This window comes from Oncorhynchus kisutch, linkage group LG30, assembly GCF_002021735.2.
Source record: "Oncorhynchus kisutch isolate 150728-3 linkage group LG30, Okis_V2, whole genome shotgun sequence".
Classification (NCBI taxonomy): Eukaryota; Metazoa; Chordata; class Actinopteri; order Salmoniformes; family Salmonidae; genus Oncorhynchus; species Oncorhynchus kisutch.
The window spans coordinates 10,123,089-10,138,383 of record NC_034203.2 but is presented as its reverse complement, the minus strand read 5'-3'; the positions used below and the strand labels follow the sequence as shown (position 1 = coordinate 10,138,383).

At 43.9% G+C, this 15,295-nt stretch overlaps 2 protein-coding genes across 2 annotated transcripts; one reads left to right on the top strand and one right to left on the bottom strand.

Moving 5' to 3' along the window:
- Positions 1–501: 501 nt before the first annotated feature.
- Positions 502–2,733, top strand: LOC109875407 (zinc finger protein Gfi-1-like). Its single transcript, XM_020467750.2, has 6 exons — positions 502–613; positions 871–1,038; positions 1,289–1,683; positions 1,825–1,962; positions 2,090–2,255; positions 2,467–2,733. Exons 1-6 carry the CDS (start codon positions 502–504, stop codon positions 2,643–2,645), a joined length of 1,158 nt encoding a protein of 385 aa, XP_020323339.1. The 3' UTR covers positions 2,646–2,733.
- Positions 2,727–14,726, bottom strand: rpap2 (RNA polymerase II associated protein 2). Its single transcript, XM_020467637.2, has 12 exons — positions 14,319–14,726; positions 13,995–14,043; positions 9,263–9,377; positions 8,889–8,987; positions 8,725–8,790; positions 8,524–8,612; positions 8,351–8,386; positions 7,003–8,086; positions 6,732–6,817; positions 6,422–6,502; positions 5,567–5,635; positions 2,727–4,165 (listed from the first exon to the last, which is right to left on the bottom strand). Exons 1-12 carry the CDS (start codon positions 14,371–14,373, stop codon positions 3,982–3,984), a joined length of 2,013 nt encoding a protein of 670 aa, XP_020323226.1. The 5' UTR covers positions 14,374–14,726; the 3' UTR covers positions 2,727–3,981.
- Positions 14,727–15,295: the final 569 nt, after the last annotated feature.

The window sequence follows — 15,295 nt, the reverse complement described above, 5'->3', positions numbered from 1 at the left end:
GGTACCGCAGGATCCGTTTACATCGTCATGAGCCTTGTTGCATGGGCCATGAAGAAGGGAGGGTTGGGGGCTTAAAAGTCACAAATAGTCTAAATATTCCACATTATAGCCTAGTCAAGGGAAAGTTCCAGTAAGTTTATACCCATTTTAACCCGTCAACCACGGTAAAATATAAACCAAATACGATCATGTCATCTGATTCGGAACCAACGCAAATGTCACCTGCCATTAAAGGAAATAACTATGTGTTCTCTAAATTATATTTTAGAAAATATAATAAATTGTGGTTTACAATCACAAACGGAGACCGGGGGGGGGGGGGGGGGCGCAGTGGTCCCTTTGGCCACCTGCCTCACATGCTCACAAAACCTTGTAAACGCGCACGTCCCTTTTCAACCAATGGTGTTCAAATCTTTCCGGAGATAAAATAGGCGGTGTGGACGGAGAGGATGTCATCACAAGTGACCAGGGACCTTGAGAGTCACGCAGCGAATAGTAACCATGCCGAGGTCATTTTTGGTGAAGAGTAAACGGGCACATAGCTACCACCAACCCCGATACCTGGATGATGAGTACATAAAACTGGATACTAATGTATCCCTTATATGCGCAGGTGCGTCCATTTATGATGTTGCAGTGCTTTGAATAAATGTCATGCGTAATTGTTATCCACGAGCCTTTACGCACACAAGGAATAATTAGCCTACGTTTGTTTTAAAAAACCTACCTGTAATGATACGTTTCTCATTTCACTAAATTCGCGTGGAAGGTATTATGTTTCACTTTAGAATTCACAACTACAATATAAATCTGAGACGGATATTATGAGCTTGAATTAAGTGCTAATCTTGGCTTTCTCTGAGACTGTAGAGCGCAAACCGCAGGTTGAGGGGAGCTGTGACGCGCAGGATGCTCATAACCATGGCAAGCGCTCCCCCGAGTCCTATCTAGTGCGCACGGCTGACCTGTTATCCATCTCCCCGCTGAGCCACGAGGGCAACCGCTTCCCGGACTATGACTACTACTGGCGCCCACAAGGTCTGTATTTACAGTTTGTTCTGATGTCTATCTTTGCTCTGTCCTTGGTCACCATTACGCATATGCGCAATGCATCTCCAAACATGGTTATCTGAGAATGTCCCTCAGCTTTTAATATTTATCACTTTTCATCCTGCCCCATGGGGTTTTACCTGCATATTAAAAGGGTGTATTATTGAGTCATTATTGGCTATTTTTTGTAAACAGTATATGGAAACGTGACGACTCATATAGTCCAAATGTTTTCCAGATTCGGAACAATGTCTCACTCCGTCAGTAGACAACGCTCAACCTTTCGCCATTCCATTCCGCCCTTACGCATGGACTACCTACTCTGGTTCCAAGCTCAGGCACCTTATGCAGCGAACATACCAACAGAATCTCTCCACAACTCTGGAGCCTGACACACAGATGGGTATCGATGGATCCGAGGATGGTGCCTCCAACTCCCCCATTTACTCACAGCGGGGCCCGCACACAGGATTTTACCGGGACTTTGGGTCTACGGTGTTCCCTACCTATAAAATGTGGGACGCCGACCAATTATACTCGGACCTCAAGGTCTCTAAGATCAAGTCTGAATCCGATCTCATCTGTTCCCGTATAGAGCCAAGCAGATCGTACAAATGCATTAAGTGTTGCAAGGTAAGCCTATCCATACTCCTCCACCTTAAATGCACACTAAGGTAAATTGTTCGATTTGAATGAGATGGTTTCCACTAATAAACACATTCGGCATCAATCTGGTAGGCTAGTAACTAGGATCGCTTTCATCTTCTCCAAAAGGTCTTCTCGACACCGCACGGGTTGGAAGTTCACGTCCGTCGGTCGCACAGCGGAGCACGACCCTTCACCTGTGGAATGTGTTGGAAAACATTTGGGCACGCAGTGAGCTTGGAACAACATAAAGCCGTTCACTCACAGGTAATTAGGGCTCAAATGCCTCCGTATTTGCTAAAAAAAAAAAATACGTGAACGAAACCTAAATTGTAGATGGCAACAAGTCGCACTCACATATACTTGACTTTCTCACATTTTACCCGATTCTCAGGAGAGGAGCTTCGACTGCAAAATCTGTTGCAAAAGCTTCAAGCGATCGTCCACGCTGTCCACGCACCTGCTCATCCACTCGGACACACGCCCCTACCCCTGTCAGTACTGCGGTAAGAGATTCCATCAGAAGTCGGACATGAAGAAACACACCTTCATCCATACAGGTGAGAGATTACGCTCCCACCACACGTTCATTATTTAAAAAAATGATATACACGGGTTTGTATTAGCCAATTATTCAAAAGTGGTCAACCAAACAAAAAGTTAACATATTAAGTTTCTAAGTCAGACAATTACGAGAAGAATAACAGCACATCAATATGGAGAGCTCAAATGGACACTTTCATAATGAAACTTGTTTGTTTACATTATCAGGTGAGAAACCGCACAAGTGCCAGGTATGCGGGAAGGCCTTCAGTCAGAGCTCCAACCTCATCACGCACAGCCGCAAGCACACGGGCTATAAACCGTTCTGCTGCGACCTCTGCGTCAAGGGATTCCAACGGAAAGTGGATCTGAGGAGGCACAAAGACACACAACATGCATTTAAATGAAAAACCGCGAACAGCAAAAATTGTGCTGGAGGATTGAGAAGAAAATAGGCTAATATGGAAGTAAATGTCAAATTTCAGAGGAAGGATTAACGAATTCATTTTAATAGTATATGCAATTATGTCAATTTCAAAATACATTTATGCAATACTAATATTGTTATAGGCCAAATTGTCTTTAGCATTTTACACAACACAAAATACATGATTTAGAAGTGTTGGTTGTGATGCCCAACTAGGCATATTTATATTTGTGCTTAATCTTTTGTTTTTTTCCCTGGCAGAAGAAAACGATTAAATGCAATACTACTCAGCAATTTCATGCTTAGTAGGCTATTTGTGAAAATGTCATATTAATCAATGCCCATTCTATTCCAGCTTAAATTATAACACTGTCACACTAATTTTTAATGTAACAAAATCCAATATACATTTTTAATGGCCCCTTATCATTTGTAAAACATAAAAAGGCTTAAGTTCTAAAGTGCAGCACTCTAAACCAAACATGCTAAAATATATTCTTAAATGGATAGTAGGCCTGTCAGTGAGTTGAATGAAGGTGGTGCAGTGGAATTGTCAATTGTTTAAACCTTCTGTGTCAACACATTCTTGAAATGAGCAAGGGAAAAAAAATGAATAAACTCACACCAACGAAATGAACATATTTTACTCAAGGCCTACAAGCAAAATGCTTCAGAACTACTAGGCTACATCTGTATGATCCTAATAATATTATTCACGTTCATTTCCCATTCGTGCGCACTACCTGGCCCAAACCAAATATTAGACACACGCTTTGTTAACACACTCGGAACAAATGAGATTACACTGCCATAAACTTCATGTTAAGGAAGTTGGGAGAAACAGCATCACTTGTATTGCACCATCCTCTTACAGTTAGGCAACATAGTCGACAACACATGACGTTTTTAGACAAAGTGTAAAACCTGAGTGTGATTTTATTTGGTTGTATAGAGGCACAGGGTTAAACATTGGAGGCTTGTAAACTTTAAAGATTTGATTTAGACATTTACAGCATCAGATTCACTCAACCTTGCACTAGTGTAAGAATTTATGTTTGAAAACTAGCCTTGTCAGTGATACGGTATGCCTACACGGTCTTCATTTCAGGGAACTACAACAACATCAAGCACTGTACATTGCCCGAAAGTCATTATTTGACTCTTAATTCTCAATAACAGAACACAATCAATGAACAAATAGAAAATCAACAAAACCGAAAAAGCAACCAAAATAAATAAAAAGGATAACTGGACGTCTCCCTTCCCCCGCAGTTCTTATAATAGGGGACAATGTTGTCCAGAAGAAGAATAGACTTTCATTGATTTGTCTGTCGTTTCTCTGTGTGCTCGTGTGGACAGAGCTCTGCGGTTCTGAGTAGCTGGACCAGGCTCTGCAGGTCCCGGTCCAGCAGTGGGAGCTCCTGCATCAGAATAGAGAGGTAATCGACTGAGGCCGGCCTCTCCAGGGCCTCCCGCACCACTGGGGACACCTCTGATAACCTGCAAAACAAACAACACGGTCAGGAAAAAAAAACGAAGGCCTCTGTAGTAAAGAAGTAATTAAGTACAAGACTTCTAGATGGCAGTAACGGCTAACTTGACCATTTTCAGAAATCTCATCAACAGCGAAATGCACGTTTTTCAAAGTTTAAAGGGCACATTGACCAGGATTTGGGAGCGACTGGAAATCCCCCGCATTGCCTTGTGAACAGGTATAATGCTTTACGGTGAGCTTATAGCACAACGCAGGGCCAACTTGTCGGGAAGGAGGATCCCGAGCAATCAAAGGAAGGGACATCCGTCTAAGACCGAATGAACGTCCCACAACTTTCCAAAATGCCGTCATTATTTTACTTGTTCATAAGAGTCTCTCTCGTAGGCGTCTTATTACGACCGCGTCTTAATGCTCAGGGCTAAGTAACAGAGATTGTGAGTCAGTCGAAACCAAACTGCGCCTGAGAGCAGCGCCACTTTCAAATCGTTGTGAGAGCCGTCAGTTTCGTCAGCATCTTACTCGATAGGGCGTGTTGCTTTACTAGTCAGCGACTACAGGACTGGATCAAGACCACTTTAGTAGATCAGGTAATATTAGATAGAGACGGCAGCCCCCCCATTTATTTTGACCTCTATAAAATCAAGGCTATAAAATCTCTCATCTCTGGGGGGGGGGTGCACACAGCGGGTCTGCTAGGGATGGGGTGGAATGTTTCCCAGGGCCTGCCTGTGTGTGTGTTGTCCCTGGCTGGGGGGGGGGGGGGGGGGGGGGGACCAGGTGGATGAGTTAAGGCAGAGAGGTGTCTGTGTGTACACAAACGGGAGCAGCATGGAACTGTCCCACACAGCGCCTGCTAACGCCCTGCCTGGGGAAGTGGCGCGCGCACACACACACACACACACACACGCACGCCATCTGGCACAGGGCACACAACGCAAGGGAACACAAACACTGTAGATTGGAGATGCCACACACATAAACCAGAGAGTGCCATATACTGTATACCGCAATGTGTGTGTGTAAATATCAAAGACCACCATAAACATGCAGGCGCACACATGTAAACCTCTGCATTGCTGACTCTATGAGGGCCTGTGTATGCGTTTTTCAGAATAATGTACACATTCTATGCATATGTTGATAAATGAAATCATACTTTTTAACAGGTTGACTTCCAGTTTGTTTGCGATCTATCAAAGAGGACATCCAAAATAACACACACACACACACACACACTTCTCTGCAGTGCACCCTGGACACACACACACAGATAAATCCCTCTAGGTAGAGTTTGTTGAGAGGGTGTTCCTCCAGGGATTTCTCTCTCCCTCCCTGGTTTCCTCTGTACTGATCCTAGGCTCTCCAGCTGTTCCTGCAACAGGACAAACACGGGATGATGCACTTACAAATGGAGGAGCACCACTGCAATCAGGGTCCACTCTGGGCCTTTGTGGATGATGTTGGTGTTTGTAAACCTGCCATGGAAATAAAGGAGACAATATAGTAAAATAAATCATCTATAAAACAGCACAGGTTTTGAGAAGCTGAAAGAAATGAGTACTGCCATTAGGCCTGACAACACTATGATTCTCCATGAAATAAAATAAAAACAAAGTCGAGAAATATCTGGCCTTTCCTTCAACTTGACAGTCCAAATCACCAGTTCAACCATATGTCAGAGACAAAATCATACAGACAAAACAATTATAGTTGTTCGATATGACAGTTTGTTGTTGGAGCTCAGGGGGCCTGCAGGACTCAGGAGCTAGTGGTGAATTCCTGGAAACAGGCATCTCACTAAAGGTGTGACAAGTGGTATGCTATTCAAAAAGACAAAAATCTCTGAGCTACAGGAAGTCAATAGCACTCTGCCAATCACTGCTTCCTGTTGACTGCACCTAAAAATCAGCCAATCCGACCCTAGTTAGTGCCCACGACAGGAGCAGAGTTAATTTCTGGCCCATTTGGTGCTCCCCAGAAAGTCAACGCAGTTCGTGGAAGCCTTGATACCACATAACTTCTCCATAAATACCGTGTGTCTCATAGTTGGAGTGCTGATCTAGGAACAGCCCCCCCATGTCATGTCATCTTATTCATTATGATCTAAAAGAGCAAAACTGATCCTAGATCAGCACTTCTACTTTGTTACGGGTTATGAATACATGCCCAGGTAAAATACTGACTGTACAACGTTCCAGTCTCCCAGACGCAGTCTGGGGACGTTGTAGAAGGTGTGTTAAAAAGTTCACACCGGCGCTGACCTGAAGGTTCTGACCAGCCTGTTGAGGTCACTGGAGACGTCAGTCATGGTGAGACGCAGAGGACCCACGATGTCTCTCAGGCTTCGGACCGCAAAGAGAAACAGACAGAACAACTTTGTTTACTTTCTTCATATGAGGAGACGCTAAGTTAAATTCGCCAAGCTTAAAGACTGAGCCAGTCCTCTTCAATGCTTCTGTAATATTGCTGTTTGTCAATTGTCAGCACATCGGGTGACCATATATTCATCACAGAAACCCAGTTCTTTGCACTTTGAAAACCGTTGCAGTGTTTTTACACACACACACACACCCTTTAGTGAGCTTCTCCACTGTAATCCGTTTCTGGATGAGGTGCTGGGCATGGGAGTCAACCAACGGGAGTGCCCCACCCTGGTTCTGGAGAGGAGGACAGGAATAAAATGAGTGAGTGAGACAGACAGACACACAGAGACAGACAGACACAGGGAGAGAGACAGGACGACAGACAGGAGATAGTTTCATGTCACATCTCTCCAATGCTTATACAGAGTGCCCCCATCTGTACACTGGCAGTTGCTACAATACACTCCTCCCCCACTCACCTCTGAGTCTCCGCCTCTGGCATGTTGTTTCCCTGACACCCGCTGGACTTCCTTCGTCCCTTCGTAGAACTCCCTCACCCTCAGCCCCATCTCCTCTGTCTCCCTGCGTAGGGTGTCGTAGTCTGGGGCCGGGGCCAAGGGCCTTCCTGGACCCCCTTGGGAGTCAGTCTCACGTCCCTCCCCACCATCCTTCACAATGTCCTCCAAGTCATCTTCATCTAGCTCCTCTTCCTCCTCCTTCTTTGTTTCTATCAGTGTTTTACTAAAGTGGTCTGGGCCATATAGGAACTTCATAGTCTCCTCAGTCATCCATTCAGTGAAGGTCCTCCTTAGGCCTTCTAGAAGGTTCAGCCGGACCGAGACAGGTTTAGTCCCGGCTTCGTGGCCCTTGAGGAGCCCCCGGGCTCCCCTTCTGCTCATGCCCACCTGGGTGATGTTGATGCCAGGCTGGGTGGGCTGTGCTGGGTCCCCCTGTGGACTGGGGTTTGGAGCTGGTTCTTGATTCTGTACACTGTAGGCTGTTAGTGCAGAAGACGTAGCTGTGGCTGGGTCTCGATCCTGTATTGTAACTTGGCTCAATAGCTCTGCAGCTTCCTCCATAGACTGGCCCTCTGGCGACCCTCTCTCTCCCAGGAAAGATTGCTGCTCACTCTGGTGGTTCGTATCTGTGGTGTGCTGTTGGCGTCCATCTGTCCCATTGCTTGGCTTCCTTTGTGCTTTCTGTGATTCTTCTGTGTTCTCCTCCTTGTCTTCCACCTCGTTTGTTTGTATTTGCTTGGGCACCGTTGTGTCCTTCCCTCCCGACCTTCTCTCCCTGTCCTCCCCCTCTCCAGGTTCCCTACCCTCCCCTTCGGCGGCGCGCTTGGGCAGATCGCCCCAGTGCACCCTGGGTCCCCGTCGCTGGGAGACCACGCTTGAGACAAAGTCGTGTTCTGCGTCGCTGTCGTCGCTGTGGCCGGCTGTAGGGGAGCGCCTGGGGTCCTCTGGGGCCTCGGGGGACACGAAGTCCAAGGGAAGGGGGTTCTCCACATCGTCCTCTCTGAGACGCCTCTCAGCCAGCCTCACCTCCTCTCCGGTGCAACCGCTAAACAGAGGGGGAGGGAATCCAGGGAAAGTCAGTCAGTCAAGCAAATCAATCGATATAACAATGGTTCCGTAGTAAAAAAAAATAATTATGTTCACAGTCTGCGAAATACTGCATTTTTATGCCGTAAACGATTGAAGAATGGATTTTATAAATAGATCGATACCTATCCATCCAAACCTTCTAAATCAGTTGAATGACAGCTCCACATTGTATCAATTCATCCAGACCGAATGACATTGTTCGAAAAAGTTATGTACTTACCCATCTCCTTTCTTCATTAATTTCACATCTGGGGGGCTGCAAATGACGAGAGGAGTTAACATTTAGGTCAAATTTGGACCTAAAGAAAAATGGCTGCCTACCTCAGCACTGATATATATATATATATATATATATATATATATATATGCTGAAGTAAAACAGTGCAGGCTTACCTCTCGTGATGCCTCAGCCACAGAGGGCTCTTTGATATCTGCAGCTCAAAGGACTTGGAGGCTTTGTAGCAGAAGTTACTGCAGAAGCTCTGGGTCAGAGAGGGAAAGGGCCGCGTTTCGGTCTTACGTCAGTCACGTTCTTTCGCAGTGCTGGGCACAACACAGCAAAGTATCTGACTCTGTGTCTGACTGAGCACTTACCTTGCGTTCCGTGATGTCATATACTTTATTGGTTTTGGTGGAAATTTTGAACTGTTGAGTGGAGACCTAGTAAAACAAATACCTGATATAAGTTAGTTTTGACCAATCATGAACTGGAAGGCAAGTAAAAAGGTAAAGCCCTTTAGAAATACACAAATCCTTACCTTGCCCAGTTTGTTTGAACAGACAGGATAACCGCACAGCTTCACAATGGACCTCTCCTCAACTGTGTCTTTGTAATTGGCAGCAGTGATCAACCTTGCCTGAAAATCAAAGACATTGAAAGGAACATCATGAACACATGGCAGATGCCCCCACACCACCTCAAAATAACAATGCCGTGCTCCTCCACCAACTGATATCTATGGACAGTGACTGTGAATCTTTCCACGGGGTCACAGATCCTCTTTAATTCACAAGACTGGAACCGCTCCAACTCTGCGTGCTTCATTCATTCGTGGTCACAGTCTTACCCACGGATCGCCCTGCAGCATGGACCATAGGAGGTAGACAGCATATTGACCTCCACGGTACTCACACAGTCAACCAGGAAGTCGTCTGCTACGCTGTCCTCCAAGAGACGCTCCACCACCTGCAGAGCCCTCTTCTCCAGATCCAGCTTTTCTCTCAGGGTCTCCCTCACGGCCTCTCTCCTGGGGTTAGGGAGACAGGGGTTCTACGTGGTCAGCGCCACAGTCAGAGAGACGCATTGGGGGGGTATGAACATATCAGAGACAAACACGGCTCACAAATGGGAGTCCAGAAACATTGGCATTCAACCCCCAAAAATATGAAGACAACAGCAACCTTCATATGTTTGGGAACCACTGATGTCACATTAGCCTGAAATCCAGACCCGTTTGCACTAACATTCCACTCCTTGTACTCTGTGTCATATTGACAAATTGTTTGGCATGACAAGGCGTGGTTTGTTCAGTGTCTTCAGAAAGTACTCACACGCTTTCCCCCCCACGTTTTGTTGTGTTACAGCCTAAACGTAAAATAAGTACAATTGCGATTGTGTCCTGGCAAGTGGAAGTCGAAGTGGAATTATGTTTTTAGAAATGTTTACAAATTAAAAAGATGAAAATGTCTTGAGTCAATAAGTATTCCACCCCTTTGTTATCGCAAGCCTAAATAAGTTAAGGAGTAAACATTTGCATAATAAATTACATGGACTAACTGTGCAATAATAGTGTTTAACATGATTTTTGAACGACTACCTCATCTCAGTACCCCAAACACACCTGTAAGGTCCCTCAGTAGAGCAGTTCATTTCAAACAAAGACCAGGGAGGTTTTCCAATGCATCCACAAAAAAGGCACCTACTGGTTAATGGTTAAAAAATTTAAAAAGCAGACATTAAATATCTCTTTGAACATGGTGAAGTTATTAATTACACTTTGGATGGTGTATCAATATACCCAGTCACTACAAAGATACAGGCGTCCTTCCTAACTCAGTTGCCGGAGAGGAAGGAAACTGCTCAGGGATTTCACCATGAGGCCAATGGTGACTTTAAAACAGTTAAGAATTTAATGGCTGTGGAGGAGAGAACGGATCAACAACATTGTAGTTACTTCACAATACTAACCTAATTGACAGAGTGAAAAGGAAGCCTGTACAGAATAAAAATATTCCAAAACATGCACCCTGTTCGCAACAAGGCACTAAAGTAATACTGAAAAAAATGTGACAAAGCAATTAAGTTATTGTCCTGAATACAAAGTGTTATGTTTGGGGCAAATCCAATACAACACATTACAGAGTACCACTTCACATTTTCAAGCATAGTGGTGGATGCATCATGTTATCAGTATGCTTGTCATCGGCAAGGATTAGGGACATTGCTGGATCTAGGGAATGGTACCAAAACATGTCTGCATCATTGAAGGTCCCCAAGAACACAGTGGCCTCCATCATTCTTAAATGGAAGAAGTTTGGAAGCACCAAGACTCTTCCTAGAGCTGGCAGCCCAGCCAAACTGAGCAATCGGGGAGAAGAACCTAGGTCAGGGAGGTGAACAAGAACCAGATGGTCACTCTGACAGATCTCCAGAGTTCCTCTGTGGAGATGGTTGTCCTTCTGGAAGGTTCTCCCATCTCTGCAGCACCCCACCAATCAGACTTTTATGGTAAAGTGGCCAGACAGAAGCCACTCCTCAGTAAAAGGCACATGACAGCTCACTTGGAGTTTGCCAAAAGGCACCTAAAGGACTCTCAGACCATGTGAAACAAGACTCACTGGTCTGAGGAAACCAAGATTGAACTCTTTGGCCTGAAAGCCAAGTGTCACGTCTGGAGGAAACCTGGCACCATCCCTACGGTGAAGCATGTTGGTGGAAGCATTATGCTGTGGGGATGTTTTTCAGGGACTGGGAGACTAGTCAGGATCGAGAGAAAGATGAACGCAGCAATGTACAGAGAGATCCTTGATGAAAACCTGATCCAGAGCGCTCAGGACTTCAGACTGGGACGAAGGTTCACCTTCCAACAGGACAACGACCCTAAGCACACAGCAAAGACAACGCAGGAGTGACTTCGGGACAAGTCTCTGAAAGTCGAGTGGCCCAGCCAGAGCCCAGACTTGAACCCGATCGAACATCTCTGGAGAGACCTGAAAAAAGCTGTGCAGTGACAGACCTTGAGAGGATCTGCAGAGAATATGAGAAACTCTCCAAATACAGGTGTGCCAAGCTTGTAGCATCATACCCAAGAAGACTTGAGGCTGTAATCACTGCCAAAAGTGCCTCAACAAAGTACTGAGTAAAGGGTCTGAAAATGTATGTATGTGAAATTTCAGATGTGCAAACATTTCTAAAAAAACAGTTTTTGCTCCATCATTATGGGGTATTGTGTGTAGATTGACGAGGGGAAAAAAAAACCATTTAATCCATTTTAGATTAAGGCTGTAATGTAACAAAATGTGGAAAAAGTCAAGGGGTCTGAATACTTTCTGTATGCACTGTAAATAACGAAAAACAAAACATACAACAATCTCATGCTCACCCCTGATTGGAGGACCTCAACATTTTTACACGTGTATATATCAATTCCACCCGTCAGACAGCCACAGATCAACCCATCTTACCCAGTAAATCATCATTCTACCATTTTCTTCTGCAATACATCCCTCCATTATATCATGGTGTCTCATTAGGGACTTGAACCTCCCCATCTGCAACATGTCTGCCCGAAATTGCCCCAAAAATATATATATATTTTTTTACCCAAGAGCACAATATCTCTTGTTGACTGACTGTGGTCGTTCAACTCCCCCAGCAATACAGTTTGCAGGTCCAAACACACCCTGATATTATGGCATAACAACCATTCCTGGACCTGACTCCAAAAACAAGCCAGCGATGGACAGTACCAAAAGAGATGCTCTATTGATTCTGGTTCCACAAGGCAGACTCTGCACCGGTCTGACTGTTGAACACCCCATATACTGAGCATTATTTTTGTAGTGAAAATATTATATAATTATATAATAATTGATTCATCGGTTGTTGCTTTTTATATCAGTTCATAAAACCATAAATTTTATGTGGCATAGTTGTTAACCCTCTAGACCGTAAGTGAAACTGATACATTTTACAATCTATATTAGTCATTTTAAGCCATTTATTTAAAAAAAATATTGGTTGCAGACAAAATAATTAATTATTTTTTCTAAGTAATTGCCTTTTCCATTTTTGTGGCCGCGATGAGTTGGTTATAATTTTGAATTGAGCATGCATTTCCATACACCTGAATGAATTGGTTGCATGACATAATTCTACCCTAGTTGTTTACAATGTCATTCATAACATGATACCTTTTTTATACATTCTCTCCAAGACAATTGGTTTATCCTTTATCAGTACATCGTTTAGCCATATTATTTGCTGTAATACAGATTAGAGTTCGACCGATTAATCGGAATGGCCGATTAATTAGGTCAGATTTCAAGTTTTCATAACAAATCGGAAATCAGGCAATATTAACCAGAAGAGGCAGCATCTGTATTAGAGGTCGACCAATTATGATTTTTCAACGCCGACACCGATTATTGGAGGACCCAAAAAGGCGCTACTGATTAATCAGCCGATAAAAAAAAAAAATCTTTGTAATAATGACAATTACAACAATACTGAATTCAGTATTGATTGTAGTAATTGTATTATTGCAAATTAATCGGTATCGTTTTTTTTTGGGGGGGGGGGGGTCCTCCAATAAATCGTTATCGGCGTTGAAAAATCATAATCGGTCGACCTCTAATACAGATGCTGCCTCTTCTGGGAGGATAAAATTGGAATTCTAACTCTGTATAGCTTCAATTCAAAATAAGGACAAACTGCCTCCTGGGTGGCAGCGCGGTCTAAGACTGGCCGGGCACCTGCAAGCTGACTTCGGTCACTAGCTGGACGGTGTTTCCTCCAACACATTGGTGCGGCTGTCTTCTGGGTTAAGTGATTAGTGTGTCAAGAAGCAGTGCGGCTTGGCGGGGTCTTGTTGCGGAGGACGCATGGCTCTCGACCTTCGCATCTCCCGAGTCCATAGGGGAGTTGCAGCGATGGGACAAGACTGTATCTACCAATTGGATATCACGAAAATTGGGGAGAAAAAGGGGTAAAAAGTACAAAAATAAAATCAAGAAGGGGAAACGCAATAGTGCTAAGCACAGGCAAAATCCTAAAGGAAAACCTGGTTCAGTCTACTTTCTAGCAGACACTGGGAACAAATTCACCTTCCAGCAGGACATTAACCTAAAACACAAGGCCAAATTCACACTGGAATGCTTATCAAGATGACATTGAATGTCCTTCAGTGGCCTAGTTACAGTTTACATAAATCTGCTTGAAAATGGCTGTTTAGCAATTATCAACAACCAACTTGACAGAGCTTGAACAATTTTTTTAAGAAAAATGTGCAAATATCGTACAATCCTGGTGTGCAAAGCTCTTAGAGACTTACCCAGAAAGACTCACAGCTGTAATCGTTGCCAAAGATGATTCTAATGTGTATTGACTCGGGGGTGGGAATACTTATATACAGATATTTCTGTATTTCATTTTCAAACAATTGACAAAATGTAAAAAACAAACATGTTTTGACTTTGTCATTATGCAGTAGTGTTTAGATGATTGAGAAGAAAAACATATTTAATCCATTTCAAATTTAGGCTGTAACACACAAAAAAAAGTGGAATAAGTCAAGGGGTATGAATACTTTCTGAAGGCACTGTAACTAGCATAAGAGACTGGTACCCAGGCTAACGTTAAATACCTTCTTGCTTCCTCTGCAGCGGCCTGTGCTTCTTTTACACTCTTCCCATCTGTCAAATAAGTGAAATTAGGTGTCAGTGCTCATATAAGGAAGTTGGCTGTATACTGTAATTTACCCATAAAAGTAACGTTAGCCAGTTAACGTTATGCTATGGTTGCATTTGCAGCTTGCTAGCTAAATTAGCTAGAGCTACGTAAACACAACCGTAACGTTAGTTGAAAGAACGATAGCTTCGTTTCCATCACTTTTTGAGGACCCACAGAGACCCAACAATATCTAAACACAATGTTAATACCGCTCTGATGATATCTTATAAAAACAAACCCCTTTTGCCTGGTTTTGAAGAGCGAGCGACTCTTTTTCGTGGCTCGTTCTCCATGCTGGTAAAATGTTTTGTCACAGATAGAACAATGAGACAGATATTTCTCTGGACGTATAAATGTGAAGCATCCGGTTGGCGTTTCTACTCACTACCAAATATGGTAGTGAGTGGAAGTCCACTGGCGGGCAGTGGGAGACGATAGAACGAGATGGATTTTGGCCGGCATTCTGCAAATCTTCTCATCAACTAAACATTTGATGTCAATACAGTTTTCGGTTCCCAAAACTAAAATCTGTTATGAACAGAACGGACTAAGTTTTGTAGACTTAACCCTTTGCAAAAGTGTTTTTTATTAAATCGCGCGGTTTAGGAGTGCAAAGGCGAAGTGAGTTATTGCACACGCGTACTTCAGAGTAGGCGTTCCCTAACGGAAATATGCAGCCGTCACTAGAACATGCTGATTGGATATCGCTAGAGCGTGCTTGGCTCTGCCCTCCTCCTTGCTTGTTCTAGTATGCCCACTATGACTCATTTGTTCCCATTGGAATCGACAAGCTGTGTTCTATCTTGGTTTAGTTATACAAATATTTGGTTTTGTGCTAATTTTTACATTACATCGACAGCAAGCACCAGGATCCTGAAACCCTAGCAGAATCTCCCCTCAGGAACTTTGCCACATAGATTCTGGTAAGAATCCTGCTCAGATTGTGACCATAGCCTGGTTCCTGATCTGTTTGTGTTGCATATGATATAAGGTATATCCAAATCCTACGGCCATTGACAAGGACCGTAGGGGCCGGTTAATTGTGGCTATACAGCACAAACAGATCTGGAAACAGGCTAGCTCTTTCATACTATTCTTGATAATTATATTTGTCTTTCACACAAGTTCTCATTCAACTAGAGGTAACTTCACCCTGTATAGGGGTAGGCATAACTAATATAGGGCTAACCCTACTTCTCCTGTAATTGTGTGTGT

Coding starts and splice junctions, on each gene's coding strand:
- rpap2 (XM_020467637.2), bottom strand. CDS start 14,373: ATGGAGAACGAGCCACGAAAAAGAGTCGCTCGCTCTTCAAAACCAGGC. Junction 14,044..14,318: donor TTCAAAACCAGGCAAAAGGG/GTTTGTTTTTAT, acceptor CTTATTTGACAG/ATGGGAAGAGTGTAAAAGAA. Junction 8,988..9,262: donor ACGACTTCCTGGTTGACTGT/GTGAGTACCGTG, acceptor TTTGATTTTCAG/GCAAGGTTGATCACTGCTGC.
- LOC109875407 (XM_020467750.2), top strand. CDS start 502: ATGCCGAGGTCATTTTTGGTGAAGAGTAAACGGGCACATAGCTACCAC. Junction 1,963..2,089: donor ATAAAGCCGTTCACTCACAG/GTAATTAGGGCT, acceptor CCCGATTCTCAG/GAGAGGAGCTTCGACTGCAA. Junction 2,256..2,466: donor ACACACCTTCATCCATACAG/GTGAGAGATTAC, acceptor TTACATTATCAG/GTGAGAAACCGCACAAGTGC.